The following is a 19917-nucleotide window of genomic DNA, read 5'->3' on the forward strand; positions in this document are numbered from 1 at the left end:
GCGAAACGCTAGAGGAGCATGCCGAACACTTGGCGAAGGTGTTTGAGAAACTAAGGGAACACAAACTGTATGCTAAAGAGAGCAAATGTGACTTTGCTCAACAAGAGGTAAAGTTTCTTGGGCATGTGGTGGGCCAGGACGGGCTCAAAGTGGACCCGGAGAAGGTCCAAGCGATCTAGGAATGGGAGCGACCATCGAATGTACATGAGTTGAGGGCATTCTTGGGGCTATGCAACTACTATCGAAAGTTTATCAGACACTATTCGAGAGTAGCCCTACCCTTAACGGACCAAACAGGAAAAGGGAAGATGGTATGGACAGCGGAATGCGAGGCGGCATTCGTCCACCTCAAAGGGAAATTGAGGAAGGCTCCCGTGTTGGCATTACCAGACTTTGGTAAGGACTTTGAGGTAGAAACGGATGCTTCGGACTTTGCGTTGGGCACGGTTTTGAAGCAGGACAACCATCCAGTAGCATTCTTCTCGAAGAAGTTGGACAAGGCTCAACGAAAGTGGCCTGCCCATGAGAAGGAATTGTTTGCGGTGGTCAAGGCACTCAAGGAGTGGCGACACTACCTTGGGAGACACTTCAAAGTTTACACGGACAATGTGGCAACGAAACACTTCTTGTCACAGCCCGACCTAAGGGGAAAACAAGGTCGGTGGGCCAATGCTTTGGCCGAGTTTGATTGCGAGATCCTGTACAAGCCTGGGAAGAGCAACATCGTGGCAGATGCGCTAAGTCGAAAAGCGAGCTTGAAGTTGGCGATATCTAGCGCGACAGCAACCTTTTGGGATGATGTGCGGACCGCATACGAGAGTGATGGTCTAGCACAAGAAGTGTTGCTGAGGAATCTAGAGGCGCGGGAAGCTCACCAGAGAGGTGAGCTGCCAACGGAAGAGAAAACGGGCTATGCGGAACGCAACGGACTCATATATTACAAGCAAACGAGGGTGTATGTTCCAGAAGGGGAACTAAGGAAGGTAGCCTTGGAAGAGTGTCATGACGGACCTCTCGCGGGACACGGCAGAGTGCCCAAGACGATGGGCTTACTCAAAAGGAAGTATCACTGGCCAGATATGGCTAAGGATGTCCAAGACTATGTAAAGACATGTCCAACATGTCAGCAAGTCAAAGCCGTGACGAAGGCTAGTGGGGGCTTGTTGTAAAGCATCCCCATTCCAGATCGTCTGTGGAAATGTCTCAGGATGGACTTCATCACGGGACTACCCCCAAGCGAGGGGTTCGATGCGATATTCGTGGTGGTGGACCGATTTTCAAAGATGGCACATTTCATACCCACCACAACGGACGTGGATGCGGAAGGTGTGGCGAAGCTATTCTTCGAACAAGTGGTTCGAGTGCGGCGAAGGCCGGAAGAGATTATCTCAGATCGAGATAAGATCTTCACCAGTAGGTTCTGGAGGACACTCCTAGAACAGTATCGCACCAAGTTGAAATTCAGCACAGCCTATCACCCACAGACAGGTAATGGGTATTAAGTCAAGATTGATGGCACTAACACTTCTTGACAGACGGACAAACGAAAAGGGTGAATAGGCAGCTGGAGGATTATTTGCGATGCTATGTCTCGGGAGACCAGACCGACTGGGTAAGTCATTTGGGACTTGCGGAAATGTGTTATAACAACTCACCACATTCGAGCATTGGGGTGAGTCCGTGGGAAGTCATCAATGGGCGAGCTATTGAAGGTCCTGTGGAACTCGGCGTGGCCGAGTATCATGGAGAGTTACCCGCAGTGGAGGCATTCACGGCGGAAAGACTCAACATTTGGAATCTAGTGAGGGATTCCTTGGAACGGGCTCAACAAAGGCAAACTAAGTACGCGAACCAAAAGCGTCGGGATGTGGAGTTCCAAGCTGGGGAGAAGGTGTGGCTGAACACCAAGAACCTCAGGCTACCAAGTGGGATCAGCCGGAAGTTGACCCAAAGGTAAAAATGCATGTATTCCTGTAAATGAATTGATCTTGAGTTCCTTAAGCAGGTTCGCGGGGCCTTACGAGATTGAGGCTCGAATCGGTAAAGTGGCTTACCGTCTCCGACTTCCTCGAGAGATGGGGAAGATGCATCCCGTGTTCCACGTGAACTTACTCAAGCCGTATTTTGAGGATCCGCTTCGCAAGGACCAAGTAAGACCTTTACCTGAGGTTATCCAAGGGGAGGAGGAATACGAAGTCGAGGCCATCCTCAATGCGCGCAAGAGCAAGCGACAAGGACGCGAGCTGAGAGAGTTCCATGTGAAGTGAAAAGGATTTCCACACTGTGAAGCAACATGGGAACCGGAGGAGAACCTAGCGAACGCGCGAGATCTAGTGGAGGAATTTCTGCATGGCAGAACTCTATGTACTTATGCAAAGTTCAATTAAAAGTATCAATTTGAGAAATTGAGCAATGGCATATGTTGGGACCCGAAGGCGCGCCGAAGGTAAGCTAATTAGCATGGGTTAGCTAGGTCGACCAGGCGTAGGGAGCTACGCCCGACTCCCTGCGGGGATGTCGAATCCGTAGACGTATTCTATGGAGGTTGGGTTCGAGTCCCAACCCCCTAGTAAAGCAAGGCTGGGTTCAAGTCCCGACCCTATACTAGGGCCTGGTGAGGTGAGGAGTATAGGGACACCTATATTCCGTTGTCATGAGCTCTTGGCCGGGGAGGCTAACTTAGGCACACCGCTAAGTGGGGGGATGCCCCCGGAGACATGGTCAACAAGTCGTAGGATAAAACGAGACGTTCGATGTGGGCATCGAACTTCTTCTATGGGTGGTGGAGTTGTAAGGAACCAACTCGCCGAGGTGTCGTAGGCTAAAGGAACCCCGAAAGCATGACCAAAATGACAAAGAGTTCATCGGATGGGACCAAGTCGAAGATCGAGTCCAAGACCGACTCTAGGACCGAGTTCGAGATAGAGTCCGAAATCGAGTCCGAACCCGAATCCGAAGTCGGATCCGAAATCGGGTCCGAGATCGAGCCAGAGACTAAGTCCAAATACTAATACCGGTCAAGGGGTGAAAGCCCAAAGCGTGCGTCTCCCAGGGGGGGGGGCTGCAGGGGGTTCCAAAAGTATAGTAGGGATAGTGAGGTCCAGGAACCAGTTTTGAAGGGACTCTCCAGTTGGGCTTCCAAACCGACTTGAGGTTGAGACTGGGACCGAGGGGCCTTGGGTGGGAGTGAGCATGGACTTGGTTGGTGCCGGAGGGGCCATCCAAGGAAGTGCTCAAGAGCAGCTCCCACTCCCAAAAGGGAAACCGATTGCGGTGCTCCCGGCTCATGTGGAGTGGTGCCCCACTTGAGTACCATGCGGCTCATTGGTCCTCGCCCTTCCTAGGGGCTTGGGCCTTCCTTCGGGATGGAAGTGGGGAGCGAGAGGTACCCATACCGGGCCGCTAGGCCACGGTGTTTCGCCCCGGCGTCCCGAAGCAAGTGTTGCACTCAAGACTTGGGATTTAGAGGGTCCCATGATCAAGTCTTGTGGTACCAAGGGATGTTAGGAACCTAGAAGCTTGGTGTGCTTGGTTGCTTGTGCTTATGGGGAGTGTAGCCGAACCTTAAGTCCAGTCTAACCCAGGGAGGGGGATTGGGAGTGATTTGGGAATCCGTGGATGGATGGCTAACACTCCGTTGCTCGTGCAGTGAGTAGCTGAGACCAAGTAGAAGCTGGTACCATAGGCGAGAACCTTGGCAAGGGAACTTAGCAAAAGCCAAAGCGGTGTTGGACGGATAGACGAGGTAAGCTGACAAATTGGAAAGGAAAAATTTGTGGCTTACATCACCCTTCCGGCTCCACTTTGGGGCCTAGGGATTTTGTGTCTCACACAAATACGGCTATGGATAGAAAGAGACTTGGTGGGGACGGAAAAAGGGATATTGGGGAAGGTTGTTCCCCATGTCTGCAAGCATTCTAAAAATTCTAAAGAATGGATTTAGAATAATCACTCATGAACGGATGGCCCAATTTTTGAGAGACAGGATTATGATGTAGGTGGTGTTACATCACCGGTGTGACTAAAGTGAATAGGCATAGCATTAGCATAATAGGTTAATATGTCAATGGTACCTTTGGGTGTTAGTGATGGATTGGACACATGGAGCACTTGGACCAAATGTAAAAGTTTAATGGCATGGATGCCATTGTCAAGGTTAGCAAGCCATAAGTCTGGAATAAAATTTATGGAGGTTATGAGTGAGACTCTTCCTAGTGGTTGGAAATGTGGTTAAGTGACTAAAGAAAAATGGAAAATTTAATAGTTTACATAAATATAGTAAGTTATTATGTAGTAATGTTGGGACTAATGCTCAATATTGAAGGGTTTTTATTAAGTTAGTGCAATAAAGCAAAAGAAAATTAAAAGCCAAACCAAATATGCTCAATAACCACAATTTTATATTTATTTGGCTAAGTATAAATATTAAACCTAATTTACTACAATTGAACAAAAGGGACTAATAAAAGGAACTAGCTAAACCTATTACCATTGTAAAAAAAAAATATCTGGACTCGTAAACAAATAACTTTTCATACTTATTATCACATTTGTAATATAGACATAAAACAAAAAGTGACACCCCTCAATAAAAGAAGGGCTATACTAATGTCTCAAATACCCCTAGCATATGAAAGGTCACTTAATTTATATCACTAAATATCATAAAGCTGCTTTCTACTAAGGAACTAAGGATTAAAGCTAAAAATTTATAAAGGTCATTTTTAACCTACAGAAAGTGGTGATTTTTTCTGTATAATTAAATAAATAAATTAATGCTAAACATGTCAACTATTGGTAAATACATTGAAACATCAGATAATAAAATCAATAAAATATGTATTTACATTAATGGTCTTTTCACATTTGTTAATTTCTGCCATTCTTGTCTTATCTACTCTTCCAAAATCTTAAAATGCTTTTTGACAAGAACAATATTCATATTTCGTTACATAATTGTTACATTGTTAAAAATCAACAGAAAAAGACAAAGGTAAAAGTTAAACCTATGAAGATTATGCATAAAGATTATTAACTAAAGTCAGCCAAGATATCAAATAAATAGGTACTGCAAACACCTACCAAACAAAATGGCAAGTACTAACAATGTTCTTCTATTTGTCAGCATTGTGGCAGCCTCAATCATCCTTGCCTCCACCGAAGGCAGCACTTTCGTAACCTTCCAGTCCCCAGATTGCACAAACCGAGTCCTTGTTACTAGGTGCGGCTGCAACAATCTGGACGCTTCAGTCGGCTATGGCTTCGAGTGGCACAAGCAGCGTGAGAGCACCGCAAATCTCTACAACCAGCCAGATTGCAAGGGGTTGCCACACACGTCACTAGACTCTTTCAGTCTCCGCGTGTGGCCCCATCGGCTGGAAGAGCATCGAGATCAGCTGCAAGTAGCTCGAAACAAACTCATTCCTTTCCATTTCGTATGCGAAAGCGTTACAGAAGTATGGAAGAAATGAATAAACTCACAGCTCTTTCGTTTGTCACTTGTCCTTGGGTGTCGCCCACTCCACGCGCAGGATGAGATTGTCGTAGCCATATCCGTCCAGCTTCTTGATGGCACGAACTGCGTCGTCTCTGAGAGGCACACTCGTGATCAACACAAAAGCAAAAGCAACCACAGAGAATGAAAGGGGGACACAAACCTGTTAACAAAGTTGATGAATGCGAAGCCACGGCTGAGGCCTGTCTCGCGATCAAAGGCGACGTAGATGCGAGAGATGTTTCCAAAAGGTCGGAAGAGCTCTTGCAAGTCCTGCTCTCTCGTGTCCTCGGACAGATTCGTCACTCTGATCGAATTGCTATCGTCTCTGGAACCGTGGCGCATGCTATCCCCCTCGCGCTTGGCCCCTCCACGCAGGCTGGGAGGAACATACGAGGTGGGCTTTCCGGGAGCTCCGGAGGCCGCCGATGGAAGTCCTGGAACATCGTCCTCCGGCTTGTCAAAGGAGAGATTTTTGCCGAGCAAATCCTTGTAGGGACATCTCGAGGTCCAGTGATCTCCCTTCTTCCCACAAGCTCGGCAAACGACCAGCGAGGGATTGCTCCCTGGAGCCCCCTGCAGTGCCGCAAACTCGTTCTCGTCCTGCTTGTTCGTCTGGCCGTCAGTCCGGGGCCTCTCGAGAGTGATCTCGTCGATGGAGATCACGGTGAAATTGTCGGAAGCGTTCTGACCGATGGCATCGCCGAATTTGCTGAGCTGTCGGCGCTGTAGCACCGCCGGATTCATCTTCTTCACCTGTTTCTTCACCCTCACCGTCGTGATTAGCTTGCTGAGCTTACCAGTGTCCTCGTTCTTGCGCCACTCGGTGATGATCTTGATTCCCTTCTCGTCCGGCCCGACGATCTGTGTAGACGGCACCACATCCTCGAGGCCGTAATCGTCGTCCTCCGCATCGCCCCACCGGAAGCTCATCGCGCGCGCCCTGGCCGCAATCTATCCGGCTGCCAGAACCCTAGAATGCGAGCAAGAACCCTAAAAACGAGGTGAAGAATCGAACCCAACACTAAAGGAGTGTGAGTCACGGGATGTACGGCAACGGGCCGTTACGGCACAGATGGCGCTTACACAATCCCCACCGTCGGATCTCATGCCACGTGGCCACACGTTTATATAGCACCCCCCTCTCATAAATGTGGCCCAGAAGAAGGGAGCGCGGCGCGAGAGAAGATGCGAAACTGCTGGATTGCGTCGGCAATCCTGGCGGCGGTGGTGGCGGGAGCCCTGGCGGCGCCGCCACACTCGCCACCGCCAGCGCTCCCCGTGGTTCCTGGCGGAGGAGGAAGCAATGGCAGTTCTAGCGACGAAGAGGGCACAGTGCCATCCCTGCCAGTAGAGTGGCAAGCCATGGCCTGCGACCTCCATTTCGCGGGGATCAGCTTCGGTGGGCTCAGGAGCGCTTGCGAGAAGAAGCACCATAGCCAGGATCTCCGCTCGCGCTGCTGCCCTGTTCTCGCATCGTGGCTCTTCGCCGCGCAGGCCGAGACCACAATGCGCGCCATCGCCGCCGCCGCCGCCACCAGCTCTTCGAGCTCTTCCTCGCCATCGCCACAGGTGGAGATGCCAGTGCCGCCGGACGATTCGGCGGTGTGCGCCGCGAGCTTGCAGCAGGGCTTCCACTCCCGCGGCATCGACCTCCCGCTGCTCAACGCGTCGTGCGACATGAGCCTGTGCTACTGCGGCATCCGGCTGCGCCAAATGGCATCGCTCAACTGTCCCGTGGGCTACTTCCACAAGAACAGGAGCGCGCTTCTTCCATCTCACGCGCCCTTCCTCCGCCACCTCCAGTCAAACTGCTCCGATCCATCGCTCCACGGGTGCTCCTCTTGCATCGCCGCCCTCGACAATGTAAGTCCTTCTTTCGAGTTCTATAGGCTCCATTCCATTCATCGTTTTCTCTCGCGTTTTCTTTGTGGATGGATCGTGATGATCACGCACAGTCCGTGGTTTGGATCGGGCAGAAGGTCGCCGCCAATCCAAAAGCTAGCAGCAGCGGCGCGACGCCATCGACATTGGATTGCCGGCTCATGGGATTGATGTGGCTGCTGTCGGACAATCGGACGCGTTTCATCCCGACGGTGTCGGCGGTGCTGCGAGCGCTCCTCTACAGCACGGATTCGGATGATCAAGATGCTAGCGCTGGCGATGGCGAAGTTCCAGCGGCCGCCAGCCCTGGCGCTTGCCGCAGTGATCAAGCGCAGTTGCCACTGGCGAGTGACAGTCCGGGACCAGAGGATTCGGCAGCGCTGCTAGCGCATTCGCCATTAACGCTCTCCTTCCACCGCGCCTTCTTCTTCGTCTTCTTCCTCAAGCTTGGCCTCTCGGTGTGGTGAACGATCCAACTCTTGCTCGATGGGATTGGATCGGATCGCCCTTTATGTTTGTGCTTCTTTATTTTTCCACCTTTCGCTCTTGGTCTTCGTTTTGACGACTCGGGTCGGGTCTCTTTTCTTCCTGTAAATAAGACTCCACTTCAATCACTCTCGCCACCGCGGGCCGAGATTTTCAAAGGCGTGATCGCTGGTTTTTAACGAGTTTCTGGAAAAGCGACCGCTCAAAGGCAATGTGGGACAGCACATGTTTGGGAGGATCAAAGTCGAGGGTCTCATGGTTTCCAAAAGGAAACTCGAGCTACATGGTTCCATGGTTAAGAAAAACAAAGAAATGGGCGATTATCTATCGATCGATCAAATCGATCAAACGTGACAAAGATGGTGGCGCTAGCTAGCGCGTGAAGGAATCATGCGTGTGGCAGTGTGCACAAGTGAGTTTGAGTGATATTGTCTGTGATTCCTTTTCCCGCCAGGAAAAAGAATGATAGCATTGGTCACGCCAGAGAGGAATATGACCCGACGTGCTTGTCTTGTGTGTCCTTGCCCAGAGCCGTTGGATCGCCCTAGGGTTGGAGTCTCCCCGACGTGGATCCACACCACGTCTTGCGCTTGTAGCTCAGTGGATAGAGCGTCTGTTTCCGGAGCAGAAAGTCACAGGTTCGATCCCTGTCTGGCGCGCAAGGAGAATATGCTCCTTCCAAGAGAAGGATGTTCTCCTTTTTATTTTCGTTTTTGCTTTGCCTCCAACGTCTCGTTCCTTCCTTGTTTGTCCGGTGAATCGCTCGCTCCTCTCCTCAACGTTTAAAGTTTGATAGATGAGTTTGTTGGTCGCGAGATGGGGTCTTAAAATCTGGTTTGGCGCTTGACAGGGTCTTCGGCGATCGTGGTTTTAGATTTTTCTTTTTTTTCTTCGTTGTGGGCCGCAGGCTAGAAGACCTGGAACGATGGAAGAAATCGTGGTTGCCGGCATTGTCTCGCAAACAGGGGAAAAGGACGCTGCATTTTAGCTATAGTGATTTTCGCAAACACGCGCTTATAATCCTAGCTAGCAAACGCGGAGGAACGAGCAACGCGGAGGGACTAGATCGCGTCTAAATGGAGGAATGGGTCGCAGGGCTCGAGGATCGGTAGCCCAAATCCGGGCAGCAGCGCTGTAGGGCTTCTCAATCGATCGATCGATCGATCGACACAGCGCGAGAGTTTGAGCGAGCGAGAGATTCTAGATTGATAGATGAGCTATGGCGAAGAATCGTGATGAGAGATTGCGGTGGATCGGCTCCAGCTTCTTCCTCGTGGCGATTTGGGCCTCTTGGGCAGCGGCGCAGCAGCCAGCGTTCGAGGACGCCTCCAATTCCACATGCCGGGGCGTGCTGCTCCACTACTCCATCCGGCGCGTCGCCAAGATCAGCCCCTTTCTCACCGATGCCGCGCAGCAGCCCTATCGATTCGAGTCGGCGCTCCAGCTGAGCAATCTGGGCTTCAGCGAGGTGAAGAACTGGCGCGCGTTCGTGGGATTCCAGCACCGCGAGATGCTCGTCCAGGCGCCCGGGGCGCTGCTGGCCGACGGCGAGAATCTGCCAGTCACTGTGGCCCCTGCCGGCGCCACGCTCGCGGGATTCCCCCAGACCGATCTCCTTAACGCGGTCGAGACCGCCGGTGACACCACCAAGACCTCGGTGACGATCAATCTGGTCGGCACCGAGTATGGCGTCGAGGATTTCCCGCTGCCCGCCAATATCAGCTTCCCAGTGCCCGGCTACACCTGTGGATCCGTCCAGAAGCTCGGAAGTAAGTGCCTCTTTCTTTTCCCCCTTCTTCCCTCGCGAAGAGCCCTAAAATTTCTTTTCTTTTCCCCCTTCTTCCTCGCGAAGAACCCTAATTTTTTCTTTTCCTTTCCCCCTTCTTCCTCTTTCTCTTCCCCCTTTCTTCCTCGCGAAGAACCCTAACATTTCCTTCTCGTTTCCTTCTTCCAGATGATACGCTTCAGCTGTGCTGCACGGAGAATGCGACCGCGATCAACAGCACCAGCACGGATCAGTTCGCGCTGCCGGAACCGGGCGACCTCACCATTACCTACAGCGTGATCCAGACCTTCACGGACAACTACTGGGCCGAGGTAGACATCTCCAACGACAATCCCCTGGGCCGGATCGATGGCTGGAACCTGACATGGGAGTGGCAACAAGGCGAGTTCATCTTCCAGATGCGAGGCGCGCAGGCGCTCGACCAGGATCAAACCGAGTGCCTCTCGGGCCCGGCGGGCGCTCACTACAAAGATTTCGACTTCTCCACGGTGATGAGCTGCAATCGCCACCCGACCATCGTGGATCTTCCTCCCGAGCGAGCCAACGACACCAGAGTTGGGATGATCCCATCGTGCTGCCGGAGTGGACTTCTCCTCCCGGCCACCATGGATCCAAAGCTCTCCAAGTCGGCCTTCCAGCTCTTCGTCTACAAGGTCCCTCCAAACCTCGACCGCGACACTCTCGCTCCCCCGGCCAACTTTAAGATCGATCCCAGGTACTCTTGCGGGCAGCCCCAGCTGATCGCTCCCGTGGAGAAGCCGGATCCCAGCAGCCCGACGAGGATGATCTCGGCGATTAAGAGCTGGCAAGTTACGTGCAACATGACCCGGAATGGCAGGCTGGAGCAAGTCGGCCAAGTCGAGAACTTGGAGACGAGGCGAAAGTGCTGCGTTTCCTTCTCGGGTTTCTACAACTCGTCCGCGGTTCCATGCCCGACTTGCGCCTGTGGCTGCTCCGCCAACTCCACCCTTCCTCGGCCTTCCTGTGACACAAGCTCGCAGGCGATGCTCTTGCCTTCGTACGCGCTGCTGCTCCCGTTCCAGGACCGCATTGGAAAGGCGCTCGAGTGGGCGAGGATGAACAGGAAGCCGGTTCCAAGCGTGGCTCCGTGCTCGGACAATTGCCCCGTGAGCATCAACTGGCACGTCGTGTCGGACTTCACCGACGGATGGACTGCCCGGCTCTCGCTGCTCAACTGGGACGAGACGGCCGTTCCCGAGTGGTTTGCCGCGGTGGAGCTCAGGAACGCGTTCCCGGGGCTCGAGCGGGTCTACACTCTCAATGGGACTTTGATCAACGACAACACCACCTTGTACTTCCAGGGGCTGCCAAACTATAGCGACTATCTCAACCGGATCGACAAGAACAATCCGGGGAAGCTCCAGGCAGTGATCTCGTTCGACAAGAGGAAGACGCCCGGGATCAACGTCACTGGCGGCGATGGATTTCCAACCAGGGTGGTGTTCAATGGCGAGGAATGTGCGCTCCCAGACGCGATTCCAATCAGTCATGGATATCGTCTTCGCGCGGTGCCGAGGTTGGTTGTTTCGCTTCTCCTTGCTGCTGTTCTTGCGGCCTTTTGGCTGTGAATGAACTAAGCTCTGATCGATCGATGCATCCATCGTGGAAACTGTAAATCTTTCTTTTGCCTTTATTCCCTTCATCTGCTGACTTTGGAAAAGTTTTGTTGTGCGGTTTTCGATACGAAAATAAATATGTTCTGGCTATCTGCTTTTGTATTGGGTTATAATCCCTGTTACAGACGAGTAGGTTCCAGCAATTGCTGCAATCACTCCTATGAATATGGTCACGACACAAATAATAGCCTGCAAAACAATCATGTTTTAGCTAGCTCCAAGGTTTTACTCAGACTCTTACCTGTGTTTTTGGAATCCTTCTGCCACTTATGCTGAGATAACATGCTGAGGGTAAAATTAATGACTACAAAAACCATGAAATTTGTTAAATACTTCAAACGATCATAATACATTGATTATACATACTCCAGTAAGACTTAGAAACGATCCAATAAAAGCCATCACAAATCCTGAAGAATCAATAAAACGTATAAATCTGAAATACTTCAAATCTTTATCGAATACTTACCAAAGAATGGTATCATAAGCGCCACAAATAAAGTTGATGTTACCAAACTAGTTCGTATAAGAACTGATGCAAAATGATTTTTTGAAACTTGAGTTGGCAGAAGTTCTTCTAAACTCAAGGCGACAGGGGTGATTGTTAATGCATATTTTGTAAGAGGTGTAATAACCTGAAAATAAAATTTAAAGACTTATAGCACTAAAAACACAATTAAATTACTTACCGTAGTCCATAATGCAATTTTAGATGCAACAAACTGCTTTGGAAGATTTAATGTCACTTGAGACTGAGTTTCTGCTCCAAACATTTTAAAACCCATAATCGCTACTCCTCCATACATTAATATACATAATAGAAAGCTAATAACAAATTATCAGAATTTAAAAGTAATAAAGCAAAATAGGTTGAAATACACTTACCACAATTGTAAAACTCGATTGAATTGCGCTCTATCTTTCATAGACGAATAAATATTAGGAAAAACAGCGTGTCCAGAGAAACAAAATCCTATAAGTCCAATAGAGACTGGCAAGTTTCCAAAATTTATAAATGAGCCAGTGTTCCGAAACCCAACCCCATCAACCGCTCCAACCCACCAAACCGAAACAACAACAATAATTGATGTCACAACTCCACCAGCTTTTAAAAAAGAAAAGTCAACAAACCAGAACCTGAAAAAGGAACAAAACACATACCTGAAATGTATGATAACAAGCTGAGATCTCGAAGCCAGACAGTAGGCAGTATAAACAGCGCAGCTATCATGCTAAACACTTTCTGTGACTCCATCTTGCGGCCATTAAAACTGAAATGAGCATTGGGGAAAAGGGATGCAAGATTATCCCCTTCAAGAATCAAAAACTCCACACAGCATGCCTACAATATAGCATCTGTTAATACAATCAAGATTATAGAAGTTTAACACACGTACGTAGAGTTCCACGTAGAGAATTATCTGTTAAGAAGGATCACAGTGAGAAGATGGACAAGCTAAAGCAAAGACAACGTACCGAGATAACAAGACGTCCAATCCGGCCAAATGCTGCTTGCCCAATGTCAGGATATGTGACAAGACCTGGCTCACTCTCCAAGCATTTGCGCAAAAGGATTCCTGTGTAGCAGCAAACCACTGCGAAGAGTAGCAGTATGATAGCTCCAATCCAGCCTCCTTGCTTCAGAGCATAAGGAGTGGAAAGAACCCCCACTCCAGCGAGAACATTGATCCCTGAGAAACATCGAGGTTAGAACTTTGAGAACAATGGGAAAGCTTTGAGCTCAAACCGTTTAGCGTTGCCTGGAAGAAGGTGCAACCTTGCTTTGGAAGCTGGAGGTGATGGTAGTCTTGCGCATCGCTGGAAGGAGAAATCCTGGTCGAGGAAGTCTTCCTGAGCCTCGTCTCGGAGGATACGGTGACAATGTGAGATTGCGGGGGTGGTGGCGGTGGCAGCGATGGAGTCAGTCGTTTTTCATCCTTGTCAAATTCCTGGTCTGTCAAGAGCGGATCCAGAATGGAAGTTGCGCTCTCGTAGTGCTTTCCCAGCGAGGTTGATAGCAGCGAACTGCGAGACACATTTGGACTCGTGAGGAAATTCAAGCTTGGAGAGGGCATATGACTGTAGATATCCATCGATTTCCTGGCAAGGAAGAACAAAAGGCCTCAGCAAAGATCTCTCTTCCAAATCCTTTTCACTCACCTGTAGCTCTGCGGCCATCTAGGAGTAGCCAAAGCATCGTCTTCCTCTTCTTCCTCCTCGTCCTCGCCATCTTCTTCTTCGATTTTGTGATGGAATCCATCGCCGCTGCTTACTTTGCGTTGCTGTTGCTGCTCGTCCTCCTCGTCGGCATCAAAATCGAGATAGAATCTGGCCTCGGGGGGCGACGCTCGCTCACTCTCCATCGCCAAATTCCTACTCAAACCTTCGCAATCCCCATTCTAGAGTGCTCGATTCCAAAGATCTTAATTCTCCAGCCAGCTAAACCCTAGCTACCTCTACACCATAAATTAAGGTTGGCCACTTGGAAGATAGGATTAGGGCAAACGTGACAAAAATAGTAAAATGTTAAGGAAATAGAAAATAAATTAAGGACAAAAGTAGAATGGAGATGCCGGGTATCGATCCCGGTGCCTCTCGCATGCTAAGCGAGCGCTCTACCATCTGAGCTACATCCCCAACTTCCTCGAGATAAAATCATCGTCAAGAATCTCTCTGTGGTCAAAGTTAAAAGGGTTTAAAAACAACTTAGGGCTTGCCATTGTTCCTTGGTTCTTGCCATGGCGGATGAATCGGCGACGGTGCGCGACAGCATTCTCTACCTGCTGAGGGATTTCCACGCCCAGATTCCTCCCGATTTCCTGGGCGTCGTCCCGTCGGGGCAGCCGCGCGTCGAGAATTCTTTCACAGAACCGGAATGGCTGGCGCATCTGGAGCTCAACTTCGTTTGCCTGGCGCTGCGCATGGAGCTGCTGCGATCTCTTGGCCGGTGCGTTGGGGCAATCGGATCGGATGCGGCGGTTCCAGCGCCCTCATCGTCCATAGCAGTGTGAGTTTTTTCTCCTTTAAACTTCTTTACACGCGGCTAAGTTGGAGAGACTTTGCAGAAGAGAAGCTCTCTCGTTGGTTGAGAAGCTGCTGCAAGAACTCGCAACCAGAGAGACGGAACGACTTCCCAAGGATCCAAACAAGCATCCCCTCGTTTTGAAGCTAGCACAGAGATATGGACTGTCACCCGCCGAGACGTGTTTGTTTCAGCTTCTCTTCGTCCGGGGTGCATCCAAGGCTCCTGCTGTTCGTGCCGCTCTAGGTGATCTCTAAAATTCTTTGTGCGCATGCTTATGGATGTTTTTGTAGGAGGGAGACAGGAAGACAAGGAAATGGCGATGGATCTCTGTGGTATGAGCTTGATGGAACTAGAAGAATTTCTTGACGACAAACGCACTCATATGGTTGAAGGCATCATAATGGGACAGGTTCTCACTTAAGTTGTTCTTCAAGCTTGATGGTGTATACCTTTCCTCTACATTTCTCAGGACGATTACGATGGAAAGACTTTCCGTATGGTGAAGGAAGCTGTCTCTGTGCTGCGTTTACGGCCAATAAAAACTGAGCAGTGGTTAAAGCTGAGCAAGACGGAGGTCTTGAACGTCGTCGACAGTAGTCACGTAAGTTTGCTTACATTCATTTGTCAGGGTCCTATTGAAAATGAGTTGCTTGTTTTACAGCTCGAAGGCAAGGGGGATGCCCTTGTAGCTGCAGAAGATCCTGAAAATGAGGTGGCCGTTTCAGCTGTGTCAGGCCAAGGAGCAAACAAAAAACGGAAGTTTGAAGATATTGAGAGTATAACTGGCCTTTCCGGCAAGCAAGTTGACGAACTCTTGGCTGGTACCGAGCCAGTAAAATCGTCCAAGAAAGTCTCGCTACCTGCTGAGCAAGAAAGCGAGATGATTCCCGCGGTAGAGACCAGTGATGCTCAGACAACCGTCGAGAAGGCATCCAAGGGAGATCTTCAAGCTTATGCCTCGAGTCTTGAATACCTGGATGACGCATTTCAAATGCTAGCTTTGATGCTGAGGGTCGCAAAGGCTAGACACAAGGAAGATATGAAGGAAGCTTTCAATGATGAACGCTCTTGGTATGATTCTTATAGGTCTACAAAGGTAATACTCTCCTGTCTTTGCCAAACATTTCGTTCTTACACTGTATCCAGCAGGCTGCAAGCATCCGTGAGCTACAGGCGAAGCTTAGATTTGCCAAGAATCGGCTGCAAGAAAGAATGAGACTTACTGAAGAAGCTGTCAAGCAAGACAAAGGACAATTGCCACGACTCGAGGTGTTGTTCTGTCGATGCCCTTTCTGCTGATAACTGAACTTTTCTATCAGGCTCTAGCTCTCAAGCTTGGACTGGACGAGTTTGAAAAGGGAGTCGTTTTAATGCTTACAGGTACTATGATTTGCGCTAGGAACTTTCTCAATAATCGTCTTACACTGCAGCTGTGTCCATCTCGCCTGTTGTTAAAAGCATTTTCGAAGGAGACAACGGTGACACTGGCTTTCGGCGCAGCAGCGACTACGTTCAAGTTAGTCTATTTTTCTTTTCTTGTTTTTATTGCATTCACCAGCGTGGGTTGTCTGGTTTGCAGGTGCAAGACATCCTTACTGTCTATTTCAATTCGTTCAAAGAACAGGTAAGTCATGTTATTTCCAGCTAGGTTAGTGACTGACTGTTTTCGACAGGTTCTAGCAAGGACATATTTCTATAAGTCCAGCAGGCTTGTGTCAAGAGGCCTGATCAAACTGAGAAATGCAGTGTACAACAGAGCAAGGTGTGATTTGATGGATCAGCAAGTTGAGCTTGACCGCAGAATGCTTGACTGGATTGTTGGTCTCGACACTGAAATGAACGAGCTTGTCGATGGGAGCTATTTATATACGCCAAAGGTGATCTAACGTTTATGCACTTTGTCGTCCGAGTACAGTACTTATATCTGGTGTTACGCGTAGATTCCTATGGATCAAGTCGTTCTTCCTGAGGAACAGAAAAATATGCTTTTAAAAACAGTCGAGAATTTCTCTAAATTTAAGGATTTTCGGAAATCGGCAGGTCTCGAGGACATTATGAGCTATGCTGCGGGACTTGTAATTCTCTTATGTGGTGCGTCAGGGACCGGGAAAACTATGACGGTAAATGCAGTCGCTCATCACCTTGGTACGTTCTCACCGGCACCTGTTTAGCTGACCACATCCTTCTTTCTTTTATTTTTGTTTCTGCTACAGGTAAACGCGTTCTCCTTGTGGACTTCCGTGCGCTCCACTTATCCGGTCGTGAAGACAATTCTGGTGATATTCGTGGTTTGTTTCGGGATGCCGACATGAACGATGCCGTGATATTTTTTGATGAGTGCGAAGCGATTTTTGCTCAGGTACAGTCTTGTTATAGAAGATTGGTAATATTTTGGTTATTTTAGAGAGAGCATGGAGGCGACAAAATGCTAAATGCTCTATTGACGGAAATGGAAAGGCACGAGGGCATCGTTATGCTTGCAACTAATCGTCCTCAAGATCTCGATGAAGCTATGCACAGGCGAATTACGTATGATATCAGCTAGTTATTCAGCGGTCACTAATTTTGCCTTTTTATACAGTTGTGTTAGCGAGTTTCATCCGCCAGACCACACACAACGCCGGGAAATATGGAAGTTATCATGTTCCCGGTTACCTATGACAAGTAACATTGACTGGGATAGAATATCATTAAGGTACGAAACCTTGTCAAAACAACTCTCATCGAAGTGTGTTTACAGATACGAGCTTACTGGAGGCTATATTAAAAATGCAGTCGTTAGTTCTTTGCTTATTGCCATTTCAAGAGATAGTGCGAATCCTATAGTTTCCGAGGAAGATATCGTCGAAGGCTGCCGCTTGCAGATGCGTGGCAGCTTGCAGGTAGCTTTGTGTTTTAGTTTGTGTTAGTGCACTAATGCCTGAATCCACAGATGAAGTCGTTCACACACAGGGTTGTCCCAAAAGCCGGAGTAGACGACCTTGTTCTTTGTACAGCGATGCGAGAAAGGATCGAAGGAATTCTTAAGTTTGAAAAAGCGAGAGCGATTTTACAAGGACAATGGGGATTTCAACAAGAGCGCTTAGGAACTGCATGCTTGTTTTACGGTTCCCACGGCACCGGGAAATCTGCCGTTGCAGAGGTATATGAACCGTGGTTGTTGATTTCGTTGAGCTCTGTTTTGCGTTTGTTGCAGGCAATAGGATTTGAGTTAGGACGCCCTTTGAAGGTTAGCACATGTCTTTCCTTGAGATACTGATATTGAGCTTTGGTTTGCAGGTTATCAATTGTTCCCAGTTGATTTCGCGTGAGAGCAGTGCCAAAACTAGCGCCAATATCACCAGTGTCTTCAAGGATGCAAGGTTGATGGACGCGGTTCTCGTGCTTGAAGATTTTCAGGTCTGCCATTCCAACTTATCCACTCTACTTTAACTTCCATGGAACAGATTATGGGAAGTGAAGAGGAAGGCATTGGCAACGGTCTAACTAGCATTTCTGCTTGGTCTCATGTAGCAATAGGATTGCTATTGCACGAGCTAGAACGATTTCCTGGAATATGTCTCCTTGTCGCTAACGTTTCCAAGGTGCGCACAACATTCATTTCTTTCTCTTTGTTACACAAGTGTTTTGCGTGTTATAGGGAAGCGCCATTGTCAGACTTGATCCCGAGCTTGTTCGAAGGCTCAGGTTTGTCGTGGAGTTTAAAATGCCCGATCAGTCTATCCGTGCCGCAATGTGGAAGAAGATGCTACCTGCAAAGGTAAATCGCATAGTGTTTTTTCAAGCACTTTGACCTTAAGTTGATTCCACTGCAGGCACCTCTGGCCGCTGACATAGATTTTGACGAGCTGAGCAAGCGATTCAACTTTACCAGCGGAGCTATAAGCAGTGCTACAGTTAGAGCGGCCGCTAAGGTTGTATATTTCTCCCTTTGTCCACCTTGCTGAGAAACTTTCTTGGCTGCTTTCAGGCTGCGTTACGCTCTTCTGATGCGTCTAGAATTGGACAGAAGGATCTAGTGGAAGCTGCCGAAGCTGAAAAGGAACACCTCCGGGATGAATCGCGTGAGATCATGATGAGAGCCTTCATCTAAATGCGGTAACGCTCTCGCCACGCAGTTTCAACTCTTTCTTTTGTCGCAGAGAGAGTCGACGAGCAGTCGTACCATGACTACTTGTCTGTTTTTGACGTGGTAATATAGCTGAGTATCATCTTCTTAAGCTAAAGTGTTGCTACAGTAGTTTGGGAAGGGTTTTGAGAGTGAGAAGAAAATGGGAGCTCCAAGAGTGAAGCTTGGTAGCCAGGGGCTAGAGGTTTCACGGCAGGGTCTTGGTTGCATGGGAATGTCTGCGTTCTATGGCACTCGCAAGCCCGAGTCGGAGATGATAGATCTCATCCACAAGGCTGTCAACGATTTGGGGATCACTTTTCTCGACACTGCTGATGTTTATGGTCCTCACACAAACGAGATCCTCGTCGGAAAGGTACGTGAGTGCTTTGTTTGTGCCACTTTACTCTCGTCTTTGCGCTTTCTTTCGCGTTGCAGGCGATTAGCAGCTTGAGAAGAGAAAGTGTCCAAGTCGCGACCAAGTTTGGCATCACGAGCCAGGGAATTCGAGGTGATCCCGCTTACGTTCGCGAGTCATGCCTTGGCAGCCTCGAGCGACTCGGTGTGGACTACATCGATCTTTACTACCAGCACAGAGTGGACACCAGAGTTCCCATCGAAATCACGGTATGGTGGCATGATTTTCCGAGATGTTTAGCAGTTGAAGCGTTTGCTCTTCTTCAAGGTTGGGGAGATGAAGAAACTCGTCGAGGAAGGCAAAGTCAAGTACATTGGCCTGTCGGAAGCATCGGCTTCGGACATCCGGCGAGCTCATGCAGTCCATCCCGTGACTGCTGTTCAACTGGAATGGTCGCTGTGGACTCGAGACGTGGAAGAAGATGTCATCCCAACATGCAGGTAATGCAAAACTCAATACCAAGACGAGAAAAAACAGTTTTTTTTCCAGGGAACTCGGCATTGGGATCGTTCCTTACAGCCCTCTCGGCCGGGGATTCTTCTCCATCGGCAAGAAGATCATGGAAGACCTGCCAGCAAACGACTTCCGGAAGGTAGGCTGGTTTCCCGCACGAGCATTCTTCTCGTGGTGTTTTCCATGGTGATCAGGTTGGCAATGACCCCCGGCTCATGCCCGAGCACATCGACAAGAACGCGGCCTTTTACAACAAGCTGCTGGAGATGTCCACGAGCAAGAACTGCTCGCCGGGACAACTCGCCCTGGCGTGGCTCCAGCACCAGGGTCGCGACGTGGTTCCAATCCCCGGCACCACCAAGCTCAAAAACTTGCAAGAGAACGCCGGAGCTCTGGCGGTGGAGCTGTCCGAGCAAGAGCTGCGAGCGATCGAAGACGCTGTTCCCATTGTGAGCATCTCCGGCGAAAGAAAAAAGGACATGTCGCTCACCTGGAGATTCGCTTCCTCGCCCGCGCTAGAGAAATGACGATCAAAGTATATTCTCCTCGTCGAGAGAATATTCTTTAAAGCATATTCTGTTGGAAGGAATATTCTCTATGATAAACCCTGAAAGAATGTTCTTGGG

General features: G+C 49.3%; 6 protein-coding genes and 2 non-coding genes across 9 annotated transcripts; 5 read left to right on the forward strand and 3 right to left on the reverse strand.

Annotated features, from left to right (window-relative positions):
* Positions 1 to 5403: 5403 nt before the first annotated feature.
* On the reverse strand, positions 5404 to 6494 carry LOC9651847 (eukaryotic translation initiation factor 3 subunit G). The gene is made up of 2 exons (XM_002987800.2): positions 5658 to 6494; positions 5404 to 5589 (listed from the first exon to the last, which is right to left on the reverse strand). The coding sequence occupies exons 1-2, from the start codon at positions 6425 to 6427 to the stop codon at positions 5496 to 5498; spliced, it is 864 nt and encodes a 287-aa protein (XP_002987846.1). The 5' UTR covers positions 6428 to 6494; the 3' UTR covers positions 5404 to 5495.
* A 174-nt stretch (positions 6495 to 6668) lies between these two features.
* On the forward strand, positions 6669 to 8043 carry LOC9651915 (uncharacterized GPI-anchored protein At4g28100). The gene is made up of 2 exons (XM_002987732.2): positions 6669 to 7360; positions 7453 to 8043. Exons 1-2 carry the CDS (start codon positions 6683 to 6685, stop codon positions 7843 to 7845), a joined length of 1071 nt encoding a protein of 356 aa, XP_002987778.1. The 5' UTR covers positions 6669 to 6682; the 3' UTR covers positions 7846 to 8043.
* A 407-nt stretch (positions 8044 to 8450) lies between these two features.
* Positions 8451 to 8523, forward strand: TRNAR-CCG. The gene has a single exon. It is a non-coding gene; the product is annotated as a tRNA-Arg (tRNA).
* Positions 8524 to 8568: 45 nt separating this feature from the next.
* LOC9651848 (COBRA-like protein 7) lies at positions 8569 to 11377 on the forward strand. The gene is made up of 2 exons (XM_002987733.2): positions 8569 to 9633; positions 9819 to 11377. The coding sequence occupies exons 1-2, from the start codon at positions 9084 to 9086 to the stop codon at positions 11237 to 11239; spliced, it is 1971 nt and encodes a 656-aa protein (XP_002987779.1). The 5' UTR covers positions 8569 to 9083; the 3' UTR covers positions 11240 to 11377.
* Positions 11314 to 13731, reverse strand: LOC9651849 (amino acid transporter AVT1B). The gene is made up of 11 exons (XM_002987801.2): positions 13448 to 13731; positions 13035 to 13387; positions 12764 to 12978; positions 12685 to 12708; positions 12449 to 12629; positions 12173 to 12392; positions 11977 to 12112; positions 11757 to 11922; positions 11654 to 11697; positions 11529 to 11591; positions 11314 to 11476 (listed from the first exon to the last, which is right to left on the reverse strand). Exons 1-11 carry the CDS (start codon positions 13648 to 13650, stop codon positions 11375 to 11377), a joined length of 1707 nt encoding a protein of 568 aa, XP_002987847.2. The 5' UTR covers positions 13651 to 13731; the 3' UTR covers positions 11314 to 11374.
* Positions 13732 to 13851: 120 nt separating this feature from the next.
* TRNAA-AGC lies at positions 13852 to 13924 on the reverse strand. The gene has a single exon. It is a non-coding gene; the product is annotated as a tRNA-Ala (tRNA).
* Positions 13925 to 14004: 80 nt separating this feature from the next.
* On the forward strand, positions 14005 to 18532 carry LOC112341471. Of its 2 annotated transcripts, none has more exons than XM_024661603.1 (22): positions 14005 to 14294; positions 14353 to 14555; positions 14603 to 14721; positions 14782 to 14913; positions 14974 to 15408; positions 15462 to 15581; positions 15632 to 15692; positions 15743 to 15828; positions 15871 to 15936; positions 15986 to 16189; positions 16253 to 16457; positions 16526 to 16671; positions 16717 to 16841; positions 16894 to 17007; positions 17053 to 17194; positions 17245 to 17454; positions 17509 to 17541; positions 17592 to 17711; positions 17759 to 17896; positions 17953 to 18072; positions 18128 to 18226; positions 18283 to 18532. In XM_024661603.1, exons 1-22 carry the CDS (start codon positions 14026 to 14028, stop codon positions 18403 to 18405), a joined length of 3270 nt encoding a protein of 1089 aa, XP_024517371.1. In that variant the 5' UTR covers positions 14005 to 14025; the 3' UTR covers positions 18406 to 18532. The 2 variants fall into 2 exon arrangements, with proteins under 2 accessions (XP_024517371.1, XP_024517372.1); XM_024661604.1 differs by having other exon boundaries at positions 15892 to 15936.
* Positions 18533 to 18562: 30 nt separating this feature from the next.
* LOC9651916 (auxin-induced protein PCNT115) lies at positions 18563 to 19896 on the forward strand. Its single transcript, XM_002987734.2, has 5 exons — positions 18563 to 18796; positions 18859 to 19047; positions 19106 to 19278; positions 19328 to 19430; positions 19486 to 19896. Exons 1-5 carry the CDS (start codon positions 18584 to 18586, stop codon positions 19816 to 19818), a joined length of 1011 nt encoding a protein of 336 aa, XP_002987780.1. The 5' UTR covers positions 18563 to 18583; the 3' UTR covers positions 19819 to 19896.
* Positions 19897 to 19917: the final 21 nt, after the last annotated feature.

This window comes from Selaginella moellendorffii, unplaced genomic scaffold (genome assembly GCF_000143415.4).
Source record: "Selaginella moellendorffii unplaced genomic scaffold, v1.0 SELMOscaffold_84, whole genome shotgun sequence".
Classification (NCBI taxonomy): Eukaryota; Viridiplantae; Streptophyta; class Lycopodiopsida; order Selaginellales; family Selaginellaceae; genus Selaginella; species Selaginella moellendorffii.